Source organism: Phoenix dactylifera, chromosome 7 (assembly GCF_051530095.1).
Source record: "Phoenix dactylifera cultivar Ajwa chromosome 7, Ajwa_hap1_PhDact_Kaust_v1.1, whole genome shotgun sequence".
Classification (NCBI taxonomy): domain Eukaryota; kingdom Viridiplantae; phylum Streptophyta; class Magnoliopsida; order Arecales; family Arecaceae; genus Phoenix; species Phoenix dactylifera.
This window is the reverse complement of record NC_143196.1, coordinates 11,954,209-11,979,464: the sequence shown is the minus strand read 5'-3', so window position 1 is coordinate 11,979,464 and position 25,256 is coordinate 11,954,209. Positions and strand designations below refer to the sequence as shown.

The following is a 25,256-nucleotide window of genomic DNA, read 5'->3' as shown; positions in this document are numbered from 1 at the left end:
CCCCTATAGGATTTTGAACCTGATACATTAAGGGATCCTACCCCACATGCTGTCATCTGCAGTAGCTTTGTATCTACCACGACCTCAAGGATCTCGTCTTCTATATGCGATTGTATTTTTGCGATTTCTTGGTCGTGCATCGTGGTCCCTATCCTGCATGGTGCAAGTGAAATGTGACTCTTCGGTGAATCAAATCCCACCCTAGGGTTATGACGGTCTGACCTCCTTTTTGGCTACCGGTTGCATCATCACTACTACTCCTATGTGATCGTGAGCATGAGGGCTCCCTGGTATGTGAATTTGACAACTCCACTCTCTCCAATGGGGTCTTGCCTTTGCCTTTGCCTTTTTCTTAGTTGCTTTTTTCTTGTCCCATCCCGCTCTGGTTGGCTCCGTTGCGATCGTCGACCATACCTTCTTGTCTGGCTAGATCGGGTAGCGTGGCTGCTTCGTCCGAGTATCTCTTGATCAAATCGTTGGGAGGATGTCTCGGACATGGAATCATATGACGATTTGATCCTCACTGACCCCTTGCTTGATCTGCTGGATGTGAGAGCAGGATGTTACATTCTGCCCATTGCTTTGAATTCATCTTAGCATCGTTGCTTACAATGCAAGCTGGTCATGGAGGCGGTCTTGGCTTATCGAGCTCTGGAAGCCCTCTCTTTTGCTTCTTTGAAATCAATGAAGTGTTTCTTCATCAGCTGCTGTCATCAGCTGCTGGACCTCTTGGGGTATTTTTGGTACATCGACACATCAGGGTAAGCGCTAGCAAGAGGCTGCTTTAGCCTGGTTACCCCGCCCTCTTTGAACTTTGGGTGGATCAACTCAGAATGTATGGCTACTTCTAGCTCGTGGTGAGCCAACTTCGAGGGGATTATGAAGCCAAAGAAGAAATGATGGTTCACTATTTAGACAACGTGTGGTAGCTCATCTCCGTCTTGAACCATTTCGAGATCCATCATATACTAAGGTTCGAGAACAGCAAGGCAGACTCGTTGTCAAAGTTAGCCAGCTCGACAATGAGTCGAGCTGAAGCATTGAAGAAGGGAATAAATCCATGATGCAGATGGACAATGAGTCGAGTTAGATGGATCCCCTGATTAGCTACCTTTAGGACGAAAGCCTTCTTCGAACAAAAGAGAAACCAGAAGGATCAAACTTTAAACTGCTTGGGACACCCTCAATGGGAGCCTCAACAAGAGATCCGTACTTTACCATAATCGAGGTATCTCAAGTCAAATGAAGCAGACTACGTCTTGCGAGGGATACATGTAAGAATTTGTGGCAATCATGTGGGAGACGGAGCACTAGTTTACAAAGTGATAAGGCACAATTATTTTTGGCCCATCTTAAGGAAAGTTGCTGTTGAGTTCACCAAAAAATGTGACAGATGTCAAAGATTCTCAAGTATCCCATATTGGCCTGCCACCGAGTTGACCCCTATCAGCATCCCATGGCCTTGTGCTCAATAGGGCATGGACATCCTGGGTCCTTTTTTGGCCGCTAGACTTCTAATTCTTGATTGTGGCGATCGACTACTTTACTAAGTGGATTGAAGTGGAGCCCTTGGCTTGGATCACAGAGAAGAATGCAGGGGACTTTGTCTGAAGGTCCATCACCTGCAAATTTGGCATTCTGCAAATGTTGGTGTCCAGTAATGGGAAACAGTTTGACAACACCCACTTCAGAGACTTGCAAGAAACTTGATATCGAGCATAGGTTTACCTCGATCGCCTACCCACAGACCAACAACCAAGCCGAGGTGACGAACAGAACAATTTTGTAGAGCTTGAAGATTCAGCTTGATGAGGCTAAGGGGCTTTAGGTGAATAAGCACTCAAGCATTCTGTGGGCGTATTGCACTACTAGCCGAACTCCAACTAGAGAACACCCTTTAACCTTGCATTCGAGGTAGAAGTTGTGGTACCGATAGAAATCGGGTTGCTGACTCATATGGTGGAGCATTATGATGAATAGCAAAACCAGGAAGAACTAAGAGCTAAACTGGACCTCGTCGAAGAAGTCTAAGAATGTGCTTGGATCTACATGGTTGCGTACTAGCTGAGGGTGGCTAGATACTACAACTCCAGGGTGAAGGAGCGACGCTTCTGACTTAGGCATCTCGTGTTGAGAAAACACAACAAGGGAAGGATCAGGAAAGCTTACACCGAACTGGAAAGATCTTATAGAGTTGCAAAGGAAGTGTATCTTGGAATGTACCGGTTGGAGCATCTCGATGGAATACCGCTACCTCAAATGTTGAACTCTAGAAATCTAAGGATTTACTATGACTAAAAACTTGTTGCTCATTTCATAGTTGTAAATTCTCCACTTCATCTCATTAATGAAAGAAAAAGAACAATTCTTTTCATTTCTCGTAGTTTGAAAATTTTGTGAAGTGGAGAAGATTGGGCAAACTTTGCCACTCTAAGGAGCATGGGGAATGAGGAATGTCTGACTCTCGCAACCACTGATCGCCAAGGCAGCACGATTGCCCCGAAGAACAAAGCTCTAGTTGGGCCAACTTTGCCGCTTGAGGGTTTGGGGTCCAAAGAGATTTGTTTCAATCTCAGCATAAACTAGAGTGGTGATCCAGCTACGCATGGCCGAAAACTATGGTTGAGCCAACTTTGCCACTATTAAGAGTTTGTAGTTTGAGGAGATATGTCTCTTTCGCAACCGTCAACTATAGTGGTACTCTGGTTGGGCCAACTTGCCCACTCTCAGGGCTTGGGGTTCGAGGAGATCCATCTCCATTGTAGCCATCAACGACGAGCTATGCCTTCTAAGGCAAAAAACTATGGTTAAACCAACTTCATCGCCCAAGGATTTGAGGTCCAAGGAGATTCATCTCTATTGTAGCCATCAACCAAAGTGGTAGCCCATCTAACCACGGATGAAAATTTTGGTCGGGCCAACTTTACCATTTGACAAGGTTTGGGGTTTGAGGATGTACGTCTCCATCGTAGCCATCGACCATAGTGGCACTCTTGTTTGGTCAACTTTGCCCCCTCAGGATTTGGTGTTTGAGGAGATCCATCTCCAACGTAGCCATCAACCATAGTGCAGCAAGACTACCTATCTCGGCCCTTCTTGGCCTGATTACCTAGCGAGCAAAACCAAAGACCTACCTAAAGGCATAAGGCGGCATAATGACCATCATGGTGGTAATAAAAGTGCAACGATCAAAGCAAGTCTCAAACCATGACCAAGCTTAAAGCTTCATCAAGGACGATGAGTTAAAAAACTTAGTTAGTGCAAGCTCGTGCTAAGGAACTAACCCGAACAAAGATGTGCCTAAATATAAGTATTCTTGCTTGGTTACATAGACCTGCTACTCAGCAATTATTTTCAATTGTTCATCAACAAAAGAAAAAAAACGAAGCACATGCATGCATAAAAAAATGCTAACTCCATTAATAATTAAAAAGATCTCTATTGCAAAAAGCAGGAGGTTGGTCCAAGGGCTAGAGATTACATCAACAAAAAATAAGTGAAAGTGCAGGAGGCAAATGGCTTGTCTTCGATGGCTCCATCGCCAGGGACTTCCACCACTTTAGTAGCTGGCATTGATGCTGGCTCCTTAGTCACCACTAGTGTAGTGGACTCCTTGAGTAGCTGACTCCCCAACGACCGGTCCTTTAGTAGTTGGGTCCTCGGCAATAGGCTTCTCGGTGGCAAACTCCACCACAGCCTGCCCTTCCGTGGTGGCAGTCGGCTCCTCCAGAGGCCACTCCTTGGGTGTGTGTGGGCTGCTAGAGCCCTTGCCTTAGCGCCTCAAGATCGTGACAGGGGTCCAAGAGGTTGAGAGCCGACCCTTGGGGGAAAGACTTTAACCTACTCGCGGCAGAACATGAAACCCACCATGTAGGAGTCACTCCTAGTCCGTGTTAGTTTGTCTTCAAACTCTCCCAAGCCCTTATACTTGAGGACTGCCTACTTAGCCTTGTTCGCCCATCTTGGCCTCAAGGGCCTTCATTTTCTCTTTGGCAGCCTTTAGGCTTCTCTTCAGGCAAAAGGCCACTCTCTCAAGGCGTCCAATGTGCTGGTTCTCCATCACCTGCTTCGCCTCTTCGATGCGGGTTTGATGCTGCTTCCCCTCATTCCTTTGTCTCTTGTACTACTGTAGTGGCCTCGGCCTTCTTCATGGAATCTTTGGCCCTCCATTGGCCTCCTTGGCCTCTTTCTTCACCGTCTTCGTCTTGACGTAGGCCTCATTGCTGAGGGCTCACACTCTATAGGCGATCTTGGAGAGCCTTGATGTTGTCAGATTATTCCGACCTCAGTCACTCAGGCAATAGAAAAACAAAGGGGATCAGCACTTACCACCATAGACGCATGAGTTGTGAAGATCCTTGGCTGAGGTATCTTCATCTCCCATAGCTTGGCTTGGTCCCAGACACAAAGCTGATCTGACAGATGGTGCCAACCATCTTAGCATCAGATAAGATAGACCCTTCGGCCGCCAAGTTGATCCACTTGGCCTTCAAGGCCCTCGAGCTTGGCTTTGGCACCTTGGAGCTTAGACCTCGGACCTTGGCTAGACTCTTGAGATCCCGAGGCCCTTTTGTAGCAAGCCTCTTCACGGCGAGCCTTGGACCTAGAAGCCTCACCTGCCGACACCCCCAGACTTTGAGCTCGGGGGTCAACCCTTAGTCGGTATACAAGGTTGGCATCAAAAGAATTTGACATGCTCTCCTTGCGGGCGGTGGACCACCTGAACTTGGACATCTTGTAGTTGAGCATGATGTGGTTCAGGTCGTCGCTCCTCTTGAGGTGCAGGAGGAAGCAGCTGTAGTCCTTAAAAGAAGGCTTGGCCAAGGTGCCTTCCGCCGCTCTCTTCCTGGCCTCATGGGCAACCTTCATCAAAGTCTCCCTTTGTGGGGTCATCTTGATCTTTGCAACAAAATTCAGCTTGGTAAGATATCACAATCCGAGGTAAGAAGCTAAATAAAGTGAAAAATTAGACTGATGGTGGTTTACCTGAAGACCAAGGTTAGCGAAGCCAGCTTTGTTGAAAAGAGTTGCTCGGGCCTTAACACCCTCAGTTGGTCCACAGTCTTGATAGTTTTCTCCTCCCAGCACTCCAATACGCACATCTTGTCGGGCTTGCCGATCATGGATCTTTAACTAGTTGAAACAGACCATAGGCTAAAAGGAGAAATGGCCATAAAAAATCGGTCCTCCCATCCATGGATGGATGAAGGATTATCAGGTAAAAATTTGACACCTTTCCTTCAAGTCTGGTACCATCACCCAGCCTCAGCGGGGTGCTTTTTCAAACTAAAAAGAGATCTAAAAATATCTACACTAAGCCTACAACTATGGAAAGAAAAGGAACAATTGAAACCCACAATCGTCCCCCAACAGTTAGGGACGAGCTATGTGGGGGCTAGACCTTAAGAACCTAGCAACTCCACAATAAATGGCCGTATAGGGATTCTAAACCCTTCCTTAAGGGTGTCCTCATACGGCAGCAGATGGTATGCCCTCTGCTCGAAGACCCCCTTGTCAAGGGAAGGCAATCTAAGTCTCACTAAGGTAGGGATGTTGTAAGTCCTCCAAATCTTGTTGAGGTCGGCCTTGGAGAGACTAACTCTCCCCAACTCATCCTCCCTACTTCTTATGGGTGCAGGCTGTAGAGGGGATGACCTAACGAAAAGGGAAGACAAAGAAGACAATATTCTTAGCTATAAATAGATCCAAAGACCCTCCATGAAATGGTTTTAGCTGAGTTGGAATGCGGTCTCTAAGGATCTCGTATCCCTTAGCTATAAATAGATCCAGAGACTCTCTATGAAAGGTAATCGGCTAAAACCCTAGCTGAACGATATTCTGTCTCTCTGATTTCTCCTTTGTTCCCACTCCAAAACACTCATCCTCACTTAAGCATTGGAGAGCCCAGCGGGAGAAAAGCTCCAACGAGTTCTTTGACCTTTTCGTTCTCTTGCAGATCGATGGGCACCACCCACATTAGCGATTCGGAGATCGTTAGCGACAATACTTGGCCATCACTTGAAGATCTCCCTCCATTAGCATCAACCTTGTGCTTCTATGCCTCAAACAAGCAACATAATACATTTAAGGAAAAAAGTAGAAAATACTTTGATTAACAACTAAATAAGAATTGAAATAACTAATATTTGTAGTGAAGGATCAAAAAATCTCTCAAATATTCGTCTGATCATCTGAATACCTCTTTGATCACCAAGTGCTGGGTCAAAGCTAGAGAAGCACCCACGAGGAGGATGGGAGATGCAAGACTTAGGAGTTCGAGGAGAGAGTGCGAAGTTGAGGGGGATGCAATGATCTCACTCAATAATTATGAGTATTTTTGAGTCTCATTGTTTTGGTGTTTCAAGCATGATGGAGAGGGGATCTGGTTCTGCTTGCCTGTGGCTTTGTGGGACACACATGGTCAATAAAATATAAGAGGGAATATATAAAAGTTCCTTGGAGGCATCACAATGAACAAAGAAGTTCAAAAGTTGCAAACTATTGAGATACAATTATCAGAATTAAATGCATTTGAAAGTTTGATGTGCAAAAGTTAAATGTAAAAAAGGATAAGAGGTGCGAGAGTGCATCCATGTAGCTAGAAAATTTTTTGTTGTTTTTATTTAATGTTGCAGTCTAGTGGTTAATGTTGTATGCAAGAGTGCTCTTTCTCCCTCCCTCCCCTGCTCGCTCTCTCTTTTTCTTCTCCTTCTCCGGCTCTGGTTGGTTTTCTATCTCGGTACGGGCCCGACACGGCCCATACCGACTCGTGCCGCCGGCTAACCGGTACAGTGCCCGGTACCGGCACAGTAGACCTTGATCTATATAGATATATGCATGTGTGTGCGTATGTTTATATTATAAACATCGTATTTTTATTAGCATTGATATCTATTTACAATAAATTAAGTATTTGTAATGGTATAATGAATATGAATAAATGGCAGAAAGAGTTAGTGCATCAATTGCTTTTATTATTTATGCTAGTTAAGTGTGTCTATTTGCAAGGGAGGAGTGGGCATTTCAGACATTACACCATAGATGACCAAACAGTTCCACTACTTGCTTTTAGGAGTACTATGTATTTGGTTTGGCACTTATGCCAAATTTTTGGGTAACTTGTGACCATGTAGGTTTGAAAGTAGTAGCTAGAAACTTTAACCTTGATTAGGATTATCTGGAAACATGGAATAACTGCCAAGTGTCTTTAAGTGTCCTCAGGTGTTGGACATGACATCCTCCAAAAATCTAGGCATGGGGGCCACAGCATGCATATGCATACACATGCACACTTGTGTATTTTGATGCTTATTTAAAGATAGAGAAACTTCAATGGGGAAGGAGATTTAAAGATGCTACTAACAAACAAATTAATGGAATAACCATGAGTTTGCAAGTTGTTTAATTTATTCATTAGGTTCATTTGAAGTTACTTAAGATGTATCACGATGCTCAGTTGATAATTAATTATGATACATTCACATTTAGAACACAATGTCATCTCACTTAAAATGTTCTTAAAATTGGGATAATTTCATTCTAAAAGCATAATAACCCTTTGCTTAAAATTTCCATAAAATCTTGATAACTTTATCTAAAAACATTTTGCTTAAAATGTCCATATAATCTTGATAAATTTATTTAAAAACATAAGGACACTTCACTTAAAGTCTCCCGCAATTAGAACTAAAAGTTCCTTACATGACACCTCAAAAAGAGTGCCGAATGTTGGACATGCTTTGTTGACTTAGCAGGACGCCCCAAAGCAGGGTCTATGGTGACATGTCCAAGGGACCAAAAGGGTCAACACATATAGAGATATTAAAAATAGCATGTCAAATCCATGAGTTACTCACATGCTTTAGAAACTCCTAAGAAATTCAAATTTTCACTTTCTTGCTTAGGGCTTTATTACATCAGATATTTCTACAAAAATTGCTTCACACCTGCACCTGCTTCAAATTCTGATTTTGTTAACTAAGTCTTGTCGATGCAACTTTGTTTTTTATTTAATCAATGGGGCAATGATAGAAACTTCAGTGTAGACCATTTCTGATAGGTGGACATGCATTATGCAAGGATAAAAAAATTCCAAGTGTGCACTAGTTTGATTTTATAATGGTTTTGATCATAGTCAGAATTGATAGAAAGAATAGTAAATTGATATTGCATTGCTAGTACAATTGGTTTATTGTTGGTACAGCAATGTTATATGATTTTGTCATATGAATGACCATTTGCTTTGGTGGTCATGCATTTGAGTTTACATCCATTTCACTTAGTCTCCTGCATATTTTTTTCATCCATTTATTTGCATACTGCATAATTGACAGAAAGAACAGTAAATTGATACTGCATTGGCAGTGAAGTTGATGTGTTTTTGGTACGGCAACAGTACATGATTTTGTTATATGAATGACCATATGCATTTAGCATTTGAGTTTGGATCCCATTTAGCTTAGCCTCCTGCTTCATCTATTTATACATATACTATGTTAGAAAGCCATTTATATATCTCTTAATAAAAAAATAAAGTAGCTGGCATTTAGTTAGTACAATTTCTGGTTCCTTGGGCCCTTTTTGGTGTGGAGTGAGTTAGCCTGGAGTAAATGGCTTAACTTACTTCCGAGCTACCATAGTCAGAAGTAAGCAAATCCATCCTATAAGGTGAAATAGTTTACTCCAAGTTAAATGGAAAAAGTAGCTCTGCTTGCTTTTTAAACTGCCCATTTGTCTTTAAGATAAAAGGAGTTGCTAAGAGGTGGTCTGAAGTGGAATACACGGGTTAAAGGGGCCTTATTCACACTTTAACACCGAAGAGCATGCAGCTTTGAAGATGTATAATTTGTATTATAAGGTGTAGTTTCGTAGAGCAAATAAAATTCTATCATAATACAATATGGTCCAGAATCTTTAGATCATGCATTGTATACATGCCAAAATCTGTTAGCTTATATTTATGGCATGGCATTAAACTGGTAGCTTTTTAAGTAAGGTTTCATGGTGTCTGCTTCTGGTATATGACACTTAGTACTGCTTCCTTTACAATAGAGCAAGCCTTGGTGTAACAGTTGTTCCATTATGACCTGAGTTTCATGGTTTCAAAACACTTACATAGCTTCTCCACACACAGGGTAAGGCTGCCTAAATTTGACCCTCCTCAGATCCTATAGTGGCAGGACCCTCGTGCATTAGGCCCTCCTTTTTTAATACTTCCTTTCCAAATCAACATTGGTTTAAGCAGCTTTCTGTAGGGAAGATTGGAACATAATGTTGCCTAGAGATGGATTATGCATTAATGAATCTTGTAATTGGGAGCTTATATGTAAGGATGTGCTGTACATGGCTAGCCATGTCTACAGAGGTTACAGTGGTCATTATATAAATGACTTTAGATAAATCATGGCATAAATGATTTATAGCATCATCTGGCTAAACGGTTTCCAAGTGTGTAAATATTGAACTTTAGTAAACAATTACCTCGTTCCTCTTGGTCTGGACTATATTTCCAATTCTAGTTTAGTCTTTGATGGTGCTCCCCTCTTTGCATGAGCTTAAAATGTATAAGCAGTGAGGTTTGTTTCACTTTCTGCTACTTGTCTTCAAGGTTTCTATGGCTCAGCTCTCTTTTGCCCAAGGTTTACTTAAGAACAAATCACCAATTCAAATGAGTTCTTGATAGGTTGAAAGCTACTGTTTTAAATCCTTAACTTCAATTGGTTTTTGTAAAGCTGACCCTATGTAGGGTGAAGCTACTCTATGTAGGGTAAAGTTTGCATTTAAAATTAGATGCTGTTTTCTTAAGTTCAATTTTATGTTGGGTGAATCATCTAGGCTTATACCTTTTGTGTGGTTTCAATCAAGCATTTGTCAATTCTATTTGGGGACTTTTGATTCTAACAGTATGCTATGGACAGGAAATCCAGTCAAAATGGAAAGCAATTGCCTGTCTGAGGCACCGCATGAGAATCAGACTACAGTGGATGGGGTGTCCTCTTTTCATTCTGGTATCCATCAAGTTGACGAGGCTAATGATGTTTTGCCCAATGCATTGGAGAAAAGTTGCTGGGAGCATCCTGACTGTAATGTTGATGTGATGGATTTTGCTAAACCTGATAACAAGTGAGATTTGCAAATAACTGTTGGAATGCTTTTCTGCTATGGTGCTAGTGATGCTTGTGATATATTTACAATTTTACGTGGTTGGCATTTAAGCACTAAGATATTTGATATTTTATTTTTAAAATCTGTATATTCTTGTTGTGATGCAGATTTGATGAATCATGTTCCACGTCCCATGTTCATCCATTCATCAAAAAGTTGTTACAAGCGCAGAACCATGTTATTCAAAAAGTTCCTGGTAAATCCTCATTACTATGAAGGACATGATTGTTATTTTACTATCTTCTTTAATGCCTCATTATTCTAAGCATCATTGTTGTTTAGCAGACCATAATGAGAAACAAAAAATTTCTGTATTTCTACAGAAGCAAATATCGTTGCTCATCCTTGCTGTAATCAGCAACCTTTATCTTCATCCCTCACTAATACGAGTCATACATCGGATGTGGCAAAAATGGATCAGCTTTCAAAAGCCAAAATGATGGGGATCTTAGAACTGACCCCTGAAGATGAAGTGGAGGGCGAACTGTTATACTTACAGGCTAGGCTACTTGATAGTGCTGTTGCGGTCAAGCATAGATTTGGTCAAGCTCCTTGCTTTTATCTTTTTATAGAAATTTCTCTCATCTAAGCATGTATCAAGCAGTGTAGATGGCACTAGAGTGAAAGAAAATTCATTAACTCAAAAGAGGAAGTCTGGCTTTTAGATATTGGTTGTTTCGAAGTATATATTGATAGTAATATTGTATCTTTTCTCTGCACTGAATTTTATCTTTATATGTTATAAGCCCTCATGATGAATATTGGTTAATATTTCATGTTACAGATGATCTAATTTTTAAGGTAGTCCAAAATCTGCCTCAAGAGCTGGATGCTGTGTATAGACGTAAATGGAACCTAATTCTTGTCAACCAGTTCCTTCGCGAAGTTAGGGAAGCAAAGAAACGTGGAAGGAAAGAGAGAAGGCATAAAGAAGCTCAGGCTGTACTGGAGGCTGCTGCTGCTGCGGTTGCAGCTTCTTCAAGGAATTCATCACTAAGGAAAGATGCAAATGAGGGGATCATCTCTACTAATCAAGAGGTTCAAGCTTTCATTGTCTTGTTGGTTGGTGCCGTGTAAGTACATCTAAGATAATACATTAGCAATTGTTAATTTCCTTGTCAACAGAGTCCTCTAAGAGTCAGTGGTGTCTCTGGGAGAGCTGGACTACACTTACCATTGGTGCCACGGACAAAGGAATCCTCGAGATCAGCTGTTGCGAAAGTGTCACCAGATAAGCATTCTGGGATTTTCCAGATGCCAGATTTTGCTAAAGAAAATGCACTTTCCTGTGACATCTGCATGAGAACTGAGACAGTGTTGAACAGGATTTTTGTCTGTTCCAGCTGCAAGGTATTGGCCATGATTGTGCATGCCTCTTTCTTGTTCTTATTTTGCTCATCTAGTTTTAATTCTGATGTGCGTGGCAGGTTGCTGTTCATTTGGATTGTTATCATAGGCTTAAAAATCCGATTGGCTCCTGGAAATGTGAGCTTTGTGAGGAGATGTCCTTGCATCCTAGGAGCCCTAGAAATCAAACAGATGGTTGGGATAGATTCTGCATTATCACTTGTTGTGGTCTGTGTGGTGGTGCCACTGGTGCTTTCAGAAAATCATCAGATGGGCAATGGGTTCATGCCTTTTGTGCTGAGGTAAATTATTTTTTCTTTCACGCCCATTCTCATTACACCGTATCTTCCTGTGTCCTTTAGTCCAATAAATTCCTTTTCTTATAATCTTTGTTGTTATAGTGGCTGTTGGAGTCACGGTTCAGACGGGCTCAAGATAATCTGGTAGAAGGAATGGTAATATATGTCTGTCACTGTCTATTCATTTTTTAAATATTCCCTGTTTACTTTGAAGAGCTTTGTTTGTCTATGTTAAGAATTTTACAATGAAACCCTTGAGTTATCATGATGGTTTTTACATCTTTACTGCTTTGTATTAGATTTTTTGTATCTTTACTGCTTTGTATTAGATTTTGAATATCTTCATGTGGCAGTAATTACCATATGCATTGTATGTCAGGATACCATTTCAAAAGGAGCTGACTCATGCTGTATCTGCCATCAGAATGTTGGTGCATGCTTAAAGGTTTATTGCTATTTTTCTCTATTTCTGCTATTCTGATGGAGGGTGCAAGTAAACTGCTTAGAAACTTTTAGGCTGAATTAACCGTTCCTTTTGTTCCATGCAGTGCAGCTATGGACACTGCCAAACCACTTTTCACCCTTCCTGTGCCCGGGATGCTGGTTTTTACATGAATGTGAGCACAATTGGTGGCAGGTCACAGCACAAAGCTTATTGTGAGAAGCACAGCATGGAGCAAAAGGAGGTTAGTTCTTAACTTCTCATGTTAGATTTAACCATCGGCTATTATGTAACCTAATGGAGATGGGTTTTTTTCATCACCTTGCCAATTAAAGTTTGCACATTTATCTTGAAGAGAAAAATTCCTTTCATGTTATAATTTAAAGTTCTTGGATCTTGATCATTTTACTACTTTTCCCATCAATGAAAAATATTTCCACATCTTAATTATATATTAACAGTATTTTTCATGAAATCTCTTTTTTTCTTTTTTTGACGATATCTACAGGAGGATATCCAGCAATATGGTGCAGAGGAGCTTAAGAACATAAAACAAATACGGGTTAGTTACAGCATACTATATTTTAATCTGTTACTAGTGTAGGTTCATCAGCCTCTCTTGTTCGAAAAATTAGTCTTTTTCCCTTTTTATGCATGTATCAATATCCAAATGGGTTTCTGATGTTTGGCTATTGTGATTAATTAAAAAAAAAATCTTTTCTTCTGTTTTACGTTTCAATGTACCTTTCTTAAATTTATTCACCTCTAGAAGAAGCATTATCTTTGCTATATTATTAGTTTACGAGGAAAGTTCTTGTTAGATATCTGATCTAATACCATAAAGTTGATAAGTGAATTTGAAAGAAAATTGATTTGTGGATAGTTACCTTTGGAATACGTGTATGTTCTGTCCCATTTCAACTAATTGCTGCTGAGTTTTAGCAAAAAATCTAACTGGTACTGTCAAAAAAGGGAAGACGCTACAGGAATGACACTGATGAAATTTGCTGGGCTGAAACCTCAAGGTTATGAACTTGTTTCATGTAACTAAATAGATTATTAAGGAAAGCAGCATGAAACTGGGAAAATGTGCTAATTATGGTTGTGGTTTTGGATGGTGATACTGGTGGTCTCTGTGTTTGGGCGATGAAAATCACAATAGATGAGGTGTTCTCTGGCTGGTGGTGGTAGATTGGCAGTGGTAATGATAGGGCTGAGCGACAATGGTGGTGTTGCTGATTTGTGGTGGATTAATATTTGTGGTGGCAGCAGCTTAAGCAGTGCTAGCTTTGCAAACAGAAAACATAAAATACTAGGAAACGAAAATTTTCTATTATTGAAATTTTGCAAATGTTTTAACAAGTTTGCAGAATGTTGCCTCGTGACCTGATATTTCTAAAAATAGAAAATGTCAAGTAAAGGTATTGTTGAACAAGCTCTTATTTTTTTTAATATTTTAGCTATGGTTCCCGGATCTCTTCCCTTTCTTATTTTAATTTATCATTTCTGTGTCTAAGCTGTGTTTTACACACCTACTAATCAACATAAGGAGTACCTATATTTTGCCCTTTCTAGCTGTTTCCTTTCATTGTTTACTAGTCCTTGGTCGCATGCAATGCACATGATAGGTCTAGTATTTGTGGGGACTTGGAGAATCTCAAGTCTCTCTCTCTCTCATATAGTGCAGATTCTGTCAGTGACTTTGCTTATTAAAAAAAATCGATGCTATGCTGGGGAAGCATAATTATGAGGCGGAGGCTTGGCCTTTGGGGTTTCTGGCTTTGTCTATTCCACTTTTTGAGTTTTCTTTATATATGGTAGATATGGTTGATGTTGTAAAACTGAAAAATAAAAGCATTTATATTAACATTGATCAAGATGACAGTACTGCTGATATTGCATCAAGTAAAATGCTTGGAGAAATAAAACCTATTCACGATATGATCTTTTCTCTCTTAATGCGAAATGCTTTCCTTTTTTAGTTTCACAAAGTAAGCTGAGGGAGCATTTGATGTTGCTTGAGAATAAGTCTTTTATAGATAGTAGACTTTTAAACAAGGTTTGCAGTACCAGTTTTGTTACCCATACCAGCAACTAATTAGAGATGTGTTGACATGATCTGATTCTTGGTGTCGAAACTTGGAACTCTAGTTCATGGAGTATCATTTCACTATCTGCATGGGTCAGTACACCCGATACAAGCTACTACGTTCTGGTAATGCAAACTATGCTTTTAAAATAGCAAAAGGTAATAGGTCGTTGGTAACAGCATTCAGGAAGTTCTTCTACAAGAATCATTTGTCAAAAAGTGGGTTTTAGAAGAAGCTAGAAAAAACTAGCCTTTGGATTCTGCTCTTGTAAGCTTGCTCCTTGCCTTTCAAATATGGCAAGTTTGCATGCACAAGTTATATAATTTATGACTACCAAATCCCAAATATATAAAAATGCCTTCCATCTTCATCATAATGTTTTCCCTAAAGAAACTATACCATAAAAGAAGATGGTCTGATCAAGGTCCATAATCATGATTTCGGGTATTATACTAGTATGTTACCAATTCGGTATAGGTCGGTATGGTATAGTATGCACCCTATACTGAAACAGATCCCAAACTATTTTTCTCACTTTTTGTCTTAGTACGTTCTGGTACAAGTCGGTATGCCATGATATGGGTTGGTACGTAGCTCGGTATGCCTCAGTACGGGGCTTGTACCAAACCAAATATGAGTTTTTTTACTGATTCTGACTTAGTATGATACGGTATGTGATTCGAGGCAGTACGACAGTCGATGGGTCTGAGTCCCTATGCGCTGAATGTTTTCACCTTACAGTCATCTCTTATAAGATATATCATCATTGGTGTTCCCATCCATGATTTGTTGTGATCATCCATTAATATTTATCAGACTTTTGCTTGGTGAGTACAACTACCAGATATAACAACATTAAAAAACTGTCATGATTGCATGCGATTTATGTCTAGTCCAATATGATAATGACAGTATTATGTTCCTCGGAAAAGATAATGGCAATTTTACTGGGACATAGGACATTGTGTCTAGTGTCCATGTGCCCTCAAAGTATCCAACATGAAAAATCGCCCAAAAACCTTGTATATATATATGTTTATATGTATGTATATACATATACGTATATGTACGCATACATATACATATATGTACACATACATATACATAGATACATACATATATATATAGATACATGCATATATATGTATTGTAATTTGTATGTGTGTGTGTGTGTATATATATATATATGCTTGTACACACACACACACATAATATATATGCTTGTATATATATACATACAGACATTCATATTAGCTAGGAAGCCACGGATGTGGGTCCACTATTTTATTCAGTTCGATAGATAAGCTTGTGAGATTAGTAGTAGAGATTTCACCAGGCTTGCCCCACCCTAGTCTCAGCTCCTTTTCATCCTGATCCTAATTCAAGGCTTACACACATACATAAACATACATACATACAACATACATACGTATGTACGTACATACATACACATGTACATACATACACATACATACATACATACATACATACATACATACACATACATACATACATACATATACATATACATATACATACATACATACATACATATACATACATACATACATACATATACATACACATATACATACATACATATACATACATATACATACACACACACACACACATATATACACACACATATATATGTGTATCTATATACATATGTATCTATTTACTAACTTTTAGAGAAATAAGATTAGAGATGTGCACAAGAAGTGGAGCGTGGAGAGTTAAATGAATTTGAAATTTTGTACTATGTACAGATTTGGTAAGTTGTGAGGGCAAATTTGACATTTGGGTAAAATTGGAGAAAACCGGCCATAATAATAATATGCCAGCTCAGTCCCATGCTGGGTAGAAGAAAGCTAGCCATAATACCAACTCTATGTACTATAAAATAGTAATTTACAAAAAAATTAGGATTTCTGTTGGAGTGAGGTTTGGCTCAGCATAATATCTCATTTAAGATGGGATTTGGTCAAGTCTCTAGGGTTTAGGCCCTTTTCTGACCAGAAGCACTCAATGCCTCAAACTAGGCCCTGCCACTCCTTATGTTCAGATTAACACTGTTGGGATGCAATGGAGAGAAGTGAGAAGAAGAGAATAAGGAGGAGAGATAATAAAACAATTTGACACTCTCTAGTTCCAATGCACGAGAGAGAAGAAAATTTATTTGGACTGCTCGGTCTTGGGGCAAGAAAAACTCAACTCAACTAAGCCTTGATCCCAAACTAGTTGGGGTTGGCTACATGAGTCCTTTTCCACCATTCTGCTCGGTTTTGGGGCAAGTTTTCTTTTCTCTCCAAATCTGTCCACTTTTGGAGAGAAAAATTGTGGATTTGCAGAGAACTGATTTCTCTATGTTCCTTTTTTCCAAAACAAATGAGAGCAATTCGATTTCTCTCCTTTCTCTTTGCCCATTTGTTTTAACTGAAACAGGGTGCCAGGAAAAAAGAAACAAAAAATTTGAGAGAGTGATGGTAGAAATGAACAGCAAGTTATCCTTTTTCTTACCACTTCTCTCTCATTTCTTGGATTTAGCTTTTTCCCCCTTTCTTCCTTCCATCTTCATTGGCTAAAAAATTTAGGCTAGGAATTATTTTTTTTCTGTTTACGTTTTCTCTTTCCTTTGTGGGCAATGCTTGAGATATGAGCTTTCCTTTTTTGGGGGCAAGATGTTTGATCTGCTAGGCCAGCCATGTCGATGGCTTGTCATAGGCATTCGAGCTGTGATGTCATATCCCCATGGGACATGACTAAAAACCTTGTTTTGCTGTGTCTGGTTAATATTGGTAATGGTTTTAAACATGAGATTATATGCTTAATGTTTCAGATTCTATCGATAATAATCATGACAGTCAATTTATTTATTAGTTATAAGTCCGCATCGCTTTATTGGTTTGATGACCTCATTTTCCTGGATCAGTGCTTTTTTATGAGATTGTACCAAGTTTCTTGCTTAAACCAACTGATTTAGGCAGCCTATCTAACAATTTCGAAGTATTACCAATTTTCTCATCGACTTATACAGATTAGGAAGCTTTAAGGAATGTTGGTGTCTTGGGTTTGGATGGTAGCAACGCTGTTAATTGGGCCCAAATGGAAAATTCTGCATGTGCTCAACTAGTGTAGTACTTATTATTTGAGAAGAAATGAGTTCAGACATATTTGAGCTGCAATAATTGAAAATTCTTTTTTTATGCCTTGAGTACCAAAGTGTTGTAAAGAGAGCATCATATTGAGAAACCTAAAATCAAATTTTTCAAGTAGCAGTGGTGGCGATTAGTATGTCTATTTTGTATATATTGGTTTATTGTTGTGGTTGAAATGCAAAATTGAAAGTTGAAAACAAAAGAATGACTTAATTGGAGGTTAACATGGAGAATAAGGTATTACTAAACATAGACATGCATGTTGAAACACACAAATAGAGACAGAAACACAAGGAATCATACACACAGAGAGAGAGAGAGAGAGAGAGAGAGAGAGAGCGAGCAAACAGTTCTATCAATGGGATTTGAGCTTAAATCATATTCATACTAATGGAGGTGGGCCATCTGAATTTGGAATTTGTAACTGTAATCAATAATCTAGTTAATCTAAAAATAGTCAATTATTGGGAGATTCTTTGCATGCATCTAGTTGTTATATAATGGATCGATATTGATGTCGGGATATGTTTTATGGTTTATAAGAACCAGACTTACTGTACTGTTGGTGCATTTATTTAGGATATGTTAATTATGGTCCCCATTTGAATTTTTGACTTATATGTTGTGTCCTGCCACCTTAAATTTACTTAATACTGCTCATTTTGTATCCAATAGTGTTTTACTTGTCAGGATTTTGAGCTTAACTCCAATTTTGTTTGACGACTTATTAGATCATTTGAGTTAACCATTCTAGTCTACATTTCATTTGTTTATTTCTAGTCCCCATGGTTTACCTTTTACTTGTCATCCAAGCCCTTGCTAATTATGTAAATAAAAACCAGCAGGTGTCATTGCATCTGAACTTGTTCAATTATTGAGGTCCCCTTAGAAACAACAAAGTAGTGATTGAGACTGAAATAATATATGTTCTGAAGTTTTATCTGATATAATGTTTACTGTTTTTTATTGAGAGCCTTTCATGCTTGCTGATAACAAAAGCGCAATTGATTCCACTAATCAAGGTCCTTACGGCAGGTTGAATTAGAGAAACTGCGTCTTCTTTGTGAGCGAATTATCAAAAGGGAAAAGCTAAAGGTAATTAATTCCTTTAGTGATATTCATGTATATTATTGAACAATACTGTATATTGATTCCTTTGATTATTAATGAATATCAAATATTCATGTCATTTTTTGGGCTGCTTGAGTTCTATTTGAAATGTATGCAGTTTAATGTAACATCTGCACAACACACGTTGCCTTCTACTTTCTCATAAGCTTTGCACAAACTGCAGCTTTAAACCACTGTAATGTAATATCTGTATGATGATATACATGTCTCGTTATCTTTTGTTAGAATGATGTCTTGAATGTTCATCAATTGCACATCTATTTTTATTTCATAATCTAAACTTATGGTTATTGCTGAACAGTTAGATCCACTTGAAATTTAAATTCAAACTCTATAAAATGTTTGAGTTGAGATTCAATTTTGGATATGTTAACATATCCAGTTTCAGTTTGGGTCCTAGTTTTCTTTTTGAATTTGTTCTCTACTTTCAGATATTTAGTCCAGATCCAATTAGTAATTCATGCTGCATATCTGTAAGACCATGCCTATTTTCTTTTAAAATGTTCATCCCTAAATTTTTGAATTTCTAGCACAAACATTGCTCTCAGTATCTTGTTGGAACTATCAAGTTTTTAGTGGAACAGTTTACACTATTAGTTGCTGATTCCTGTTGTTTTTTATAGAATTTCAGATACTATAGAATTAAGTACCCAACAAAATCAGATAATAAGTTGTTGTAAAGATACCATTTGAAGCAATTTTTCAGCATAGAAGATTATCAAACAAAAATATTACATTTTTCTGTTAAAATCTGGATATGCGGCAGGCATATTACATGATTCTCCAAGATTGATAGACAACCAACCGTTTCATGCATGCTATACTCTCAGGCGAGTCAGATAAATGCATCATACTAGGCAGATCTAGGCAGACATGTCCAATGATTTGGTCATGTTGGTTGAGCATTAACTCCAAAGTAGACTTCCATTTGCAATGAGTTGGCAAATTCAGATATTGGTGCATGCTAGATCGGAAACGGGCTTCTATGTCTGGTCTAGCTGCTTACTGGCCTTAGACTGAATTTGCCAACGAGTCAACATGGAACCACTATATAGGAATGATGGACAAGGATCTGATCCTTTTTGGCCAAACTGTAAAGAAATTGACCTATCGACTTGAACTTCTCGCAAATAGGAAATAGTGGCTCCCTTTCTCCACTCTCTTTTGGCCAACCCCTCTTTGTTTTTACCCTCAGACTTGTTTATGCCAGTTCCTAACATTGTTAGGTGGCATTCGAGATATGGTGCTGTATTTTAACTCTGTGACCCATGTTTTGATATATGATATTAATTTGTAAATACATATTTGAGTTCATTTTACTAAAACTATTTGTATGATCCGAACTAATATTCATCATGATGGATTTTCATTTCTAACATTACTGTTCGAAAAGTGGAAAGCATACGTCAGCATGATGTTTTATTCTCTCTTCCATATATACCAGCTATTTCATGGACATAAACCTATAGCAGTTTGTGATGCATATTCCTTGTTAACTTTTAAAATATGGGCAGAGAGACTTGGTTCTTTGTTCGCATGACATACTTGCTTCAAGAAGGGATTATGTTGCTTTCTCGGTCCTTGTACGGAGTTCTTTCTTCCCTCCTGGGGCCAGTTCAGAATCTGCCACCACTTCTATAAATAATAAATCTTACAGTGGAACAATCCAAAGGTCTGATGATGTCACAGTGGATAGTACTGTTTCTGGCAAGCGTTCAATTAGGCGCTCCTTGCATAGTAGGGCTACTGATCGAAGCACTGAAGACAGCTCCACTTCTCAACCATCAACAAAGCGGAAATTAGCTGATAGGGCATCTTATGCTGGCAAGAAACTACCAAATAGGTCTGTATCCATTGCCTTCTGCAATTCAGAAGATGGAGAAAAAAACTCTAAGACTAGAAAGGTATTTGAATCTCTTCAAGGATGCAAATTATACATCTTGAGTGTGATGCTGACTCATGTGGCCATACTTCTTTTGCAGCACAAGGAAACCTTCCAGAAGGAGATTATGATGACTTCTGACCAAGCATCAATGCAAAATCAACGGCTTCCTAAAGGTTTTGCTTATGTTCCCGTCGGTTGTCTTTCCAAAGAGAAGCCGCTTGCCCATGATTCGGAGTCTCGTGAACCACGAGAACCTGGTGGGTAGGACCTAAGAAGAGCCTGTTGGTGTTTGTTCTAACTGTTAAGGCCATCACTATCCCTGATGTATAATTACAAAAGGGAATTGACCCTTGGTTGACGATGTACTGCTGCCAGTGGAAAAGAGATAGTAGTCAGTCAAAGGGATAGAGGCTGGCCAATGTACCTATACAAGAGATGGTGCCGTGATTCGGAAAGTTCTGATTACCAACTTTGTATATCAATCTGAGAGCAACTGTACAAAGGGTTAGAGTGAGTTTCCATTAATGTATCATGTGGCTTCCATCACTTGACTGGTTGCCATCCTTTGGCTGCACAGTTGAAGGGATGGAAGATTGGCTCTTTCCTTGCAGCTGTATATGAGGAATATAGGAATCAATCAGGTTGCAGATTTTGTAAAAATATTTTGTATATTCTTACCATGGCATCTATCCATACTTAGGTCTGAGCTAATTTTAGGACAACTAGGCTGATTTTTTTTGACATGGTTTCTGTTACAGTATCTCAGATATTGCAATGAAATGATTGGAATTCAGATATTGCACAGTTGATATCAAATTCAGCAATTGTTAATGGTCATGGCCGCCAAAGTTCACAATCCTCGGCTGTTGCCACAAAAGTTTGTTGTTTGTGTTGCACAATATTTCTTAACTAAGGGGTTACTAGGTTGTGATACTTGGTTCCCTCAACACTACTGAAAGGTAAATTCTTGGTTTTATTTTTTAAATTCTCATATGCTTTTGTTATGATGCTTCCTGGAAAACTGTTCTGATTGTGTCATTTGCATGTGGGTTGGCTTTCTGGCAGGTAGCTGTCTAGGGCTTGGCTCAAGAGTATATTTGTGATGAATTGCTTCAGATCTATGTATGTTCTTGATCAAGTACTGGTGCACATTTGCAGTTGATAATACCTTTGCTGTAATTGCAGGAATGGTCTAGCCGGATACTAATTGAAGAGATTAGGTCATGGGAAATTTAAACAAGCAAAGGTGTGGACAGCTTACAATTCTATCCTACTTTGCTTTCACAGTGCATCTCTTCTTGAAAATCTCGTCTTCAGATGATTTAAAATTCAGTGGGCTTTCTTAGCTATAAAAGGCGATGTGATGGGAAAATGCATCAACCCTGATTGAACTAGTCTTGCAGCGGTTCATGGTATCTGCTTTGTAAATTGAACGGCTATGATTGGCATTAGTCTATTATTTAGTCCTGCTTAGTTCCTCGCATTGTAATATTTGTCATCTTTGTTAACGTACAGTGTTAAATGTGGGCTGGCTTAGCTGGCAGCATGGGAATGGTAACGCTCTGATATTTGGGAGGTTTTAGCAGAATACTCTTTCACCCCTCCCACCATTGAGTTTAATGGAATTTTATGAGTCATTTGAAGGTTTTGTAGTTATAGCTTTGTTCCGTTATTTCTTGATGGCATCTTTAACATTCTTTATAGAGGAACTACATGATGTTTGATGCGTAGTGTTTCCTACTACATATCTTCTTTTCTTCTGCTGTAATCTTGTGCTGACCTTCTGTCAACAAATATCTTGCATAGTATATTTTTGTTTGCAGAGGTGATGCTCACCTCTTTCAGGATTATTGCTGATATGTATGGCTTAGATTTTTGCATTAGGAGGAAAGTCTTTTCCTGAAAATATAAAATTTTGATTATTTGAAGCTAGGATGGCACCAAAATGAAGTGCTGGTTGGCATCTGAAAATATTATATTTTCTAGTTTTACACCAAAATTTTGTTTTCCACAGGCTTAGAATTACTTAGTTGATTTTTTTAAGCTATCAACGAAAATCTGCACCGATTGTTTTACTCGAACTCACAATCGATTCAGTTGATTTTTCCGAAAATTAATCAAAATCTACACAATCTAATTCAAATTTTGGATGGATTTTTTTTTTCAAGTATCAATTTTTGAAACTTGTTACAATAAAGTATAAAAAGAATAAGCTGTAAGCACACTAAAGAACAGCTCCTGAATAATGAATACAAAACAATAAATGGATCATTTAGTTTTCAAGGCACTTCATCAACTCTTAGTTTTCATCAACTCTCAGAAGATGTGATCGTTTAGTTCACCTTAAATACCCTTGAATGATTTTTTTTCTTGAAGCTCTCATTTCTTGTTTGCACTTGATATTTATTTTGCTCTCTTCTAGTGCTTCTTTATGCTCTTGGTGTTTTCATGTATTTATACCCTTTGAAAAAGGTTGGAACACAATTATAGCTATTAGATAGTTTAACAGAGCTGTTGAGAGATGAAAACAACCATTATGATTCCCAAAAAAATAGTTGTTATTGTTGTTAGACGCAGAGGGGTCGACTCAACATTTTCAAAAGTCGACTCGAGATTTTTAGGAGTTGATTGTGATCTTTAGAAGTCGTCTCGAACATGCAGCTGCTTTGGCTGTGCTTTGTCTTTCATTTGTGATACTTGTGGAGTCGACTCTTAATTCAGTGGGCAACTTGTTTGATGATAGGGGTCAACTCATTATTTTCAAGGGTCGACTCTAAAAAACTAAGTTTTACTGCTTTCTGCTTTTTTATTGTGGCTATTTAGGGGTTGACTCGTTTGTCTTTGGGGTCGACTTTTGTTTGAATAGAGCGGCTTATGTTTTCCATAGGTTGACTTGATGTTGTGATGAATTTTTCAGCTCTCTATTTTTCTATATGGCCATTTAGGGATCGGTCCATTTTTCTCTAGGGTCGACTATCATTAGACTAGAGTCGACTTGAGCTCTTCATGTGTCGACTCGTCAAAGCCATGAATTCCATGATTTTCTATTTGTCTTCTAAGACTGCTTTGGGGTTGACTCGTGATTTGCTGAGTCAGCTTGTGAAGACGTATCAGATAGTAACATTGTGTCGAGGTCGACTTGTTGCAAACTTGGAATCAACTTTTAAGGTAGCTTAGAATGAAATTCTTTATCTGAGCTTCCAAGGAATGTTTTCATGGCCTTTTTGGACTAGTTCTTGTTGACATGGAGCTTCAAATAGATGATTTTCATTTGAGAGTAACTGAATGCTTTCTTTTTTGCTTTTTGAAATCACTCAATTAAACTTAAGGCAATAGATTAGTTATCTTTTTGCTCAATTAGTTTGTATCATCAAAATAAATTCTTTAGGGTTAATAGTCCTCATCGATCGTGGAGTCCACCATGATAGTTTGAGAGGTTCTTATCTATCAATACCCCTCTAATGTAGATCTTGATGGAGATCAAAAACTGGGGCTACGTGAAATTGTCTTGGAAGATGAAGAAAGTTACCAGAAAGGATAAAAACAAATTCTACAAATCCCATTGAGACTTCGACCATGACACCGAAGACTGCCAATAACTCAAGAACGAGATCAAGGTCCTTATCCAGTAAAGGTATCTTGAGTGTTTCATCAACCACCCATAAAATTAGAAAAACACTAGGCAACGGCTACTTGCTCCCGAGCAACAAATCAACAATCGGCCTACTATGGGCATCATCAACACTATCTCAGGCAGTCCAGCGACTGGTGGAATGAGCTCGTCTGCACGAATGAACTTAATGCGCTTTGCCTAAGCAGGAAGCTCTAATCTGAAGTCAGAGACCGGGTGAGATGATTTCATTCTCGGAGGCTGATATAGAGTGCGTACAGACTTTGAATGATGATGCCATTGTAGTTTCCTTAATCGATACTAATCATGATGTAAAATGTATTTTGGTATATAATGGAAGCTCAGCGGATGAGTTATTTTATGAGATTTTTTGCAAGATGAATATGCTTATTGACCTATTAAAGAGGATAAACTCTTCTTTGATTGAATTCTCATGAAACCCCATCTCTGTAAAAGAGGTTGTCTTCATCCCAATTATACTAGTCGGGCCTCAAAGAAAGAAACTATAATGCTCGATTTCCTGGCCGTAGAATTCTCCTTGGCGTACAATGCCATCCTAGCCAATCTAGGTTGAACACCCTTCGCATTGAAGCATCTACCTACTACCTACTTATGAGGTTCCCAACTAGACATGGCATAAGAGAAGTCTGCGATGACCAAACACTGGTTCGGTAGTACTATGTGGCAACTCTCCAAGGAAAGAAGCCTATGGAAGCACTCCAAAGAGAAGGCTTCAATGGTCATGATGAGCAAAAGCAGAAAAGGAGGGAACTATCTAAGGAACTCCTTCAAGTTCCTCTCAGTGAAGTGAACCTAAGCTAGACAGTACAAATTGAAGTCAATTCTGATGAGGCTACTAAAGCATAGGTGATGGATTTCCTCCGGACCAATGCCAAAATTTCGCTTAGCCTCTGATATGCAAGGTAAAAGCTCTAATGTGGTCATTCTAGTTGAGCATGGGCCTGGCATTTAGACTAGTTTGCAAAAGAAAAGGAGCTTTGCCCTTGAGGGGCAACATGCCATTGACAAGGAGGTGGACAAGCTCCTTGCAGCCAGAATCATCTGAGAAATCTCCAACCTCGACTGGTTAGCAAACATCGTCCTCA

At 39.0% G+C, this 25,256-nt stretch overlaps 1 protein-coding gene across 4 annotated transcripts in view; it reads left to right on the top strand.

The window, feature by feature from the left end:
* The window catches only part of LOC103696526 (uncharacterized), a 39,263-nt gene extending 17,107 nt beyond the window's left edge, over positions 1–22,156 (top strand). Inside the window, exons 7-22 of one of the 4 annotated variants that reach the window (XR_015967310.2) lie at positions 9,918–10,122; positions 10,272–10,360; positions 10,488–10,706; positions 10,949–11,202; positions 11,290–11,514; positions 11,592–11,813; positions 11,913–11,966; positions 12,190–12,255; positions 12,359–12,496; positions 12,761–12,814; positions 18,539–18,598; positions 20,149–20,538; positions 20,617–21,160; positions 21,278–21,478; positions 21,585–21,641; positions 21,705–22,156. Coding sequence is in view for 2 of the 4 variants with exons in the window: in XM_088701226.2 (XP_088557352.2) it covers positions 9,918–10,122; positions 10,272–10,360; positions 10,488–10,706; positions 10,949–11,202; positions 11,290–11,514; positions 11,592–11,813; positions 11,913–11,966; positions 12,190–12,255; positions 12,359–12,496; positions 12,761–12,814; positions 18,539–18,598; positions 20,149–20,538; positions 20,617–20,784 (2,144 nt within the window). In the remaining 2 variants the exon portion in view is untranslated. Of the gene's footprint in view, positions 1–9,917; positions 10,123–10,271; positions 10,361–10,487; positions 10,707–10,948; positions 11,203–11,289; positions 11,515–11,591; positions 11,814–11,912; positions 11,967–12,189; positions 12,256–12,358; positions 12,497–12,760; positions 12,815–18,538; positions 18,599–20,148; positions 20,539–20,616; positions 21,242–21,277; positions 21,479–21,584; positions 21,642–21,704 lie in introns of those variants that run through there. The other 3 variants (XR_015967312.2, XM_088701226.2, XM_088701227.2) reach the window with 3 other exon arrangements.
* Positions 22,157–25,256: the final 3,100 nt, after the last annotated feature.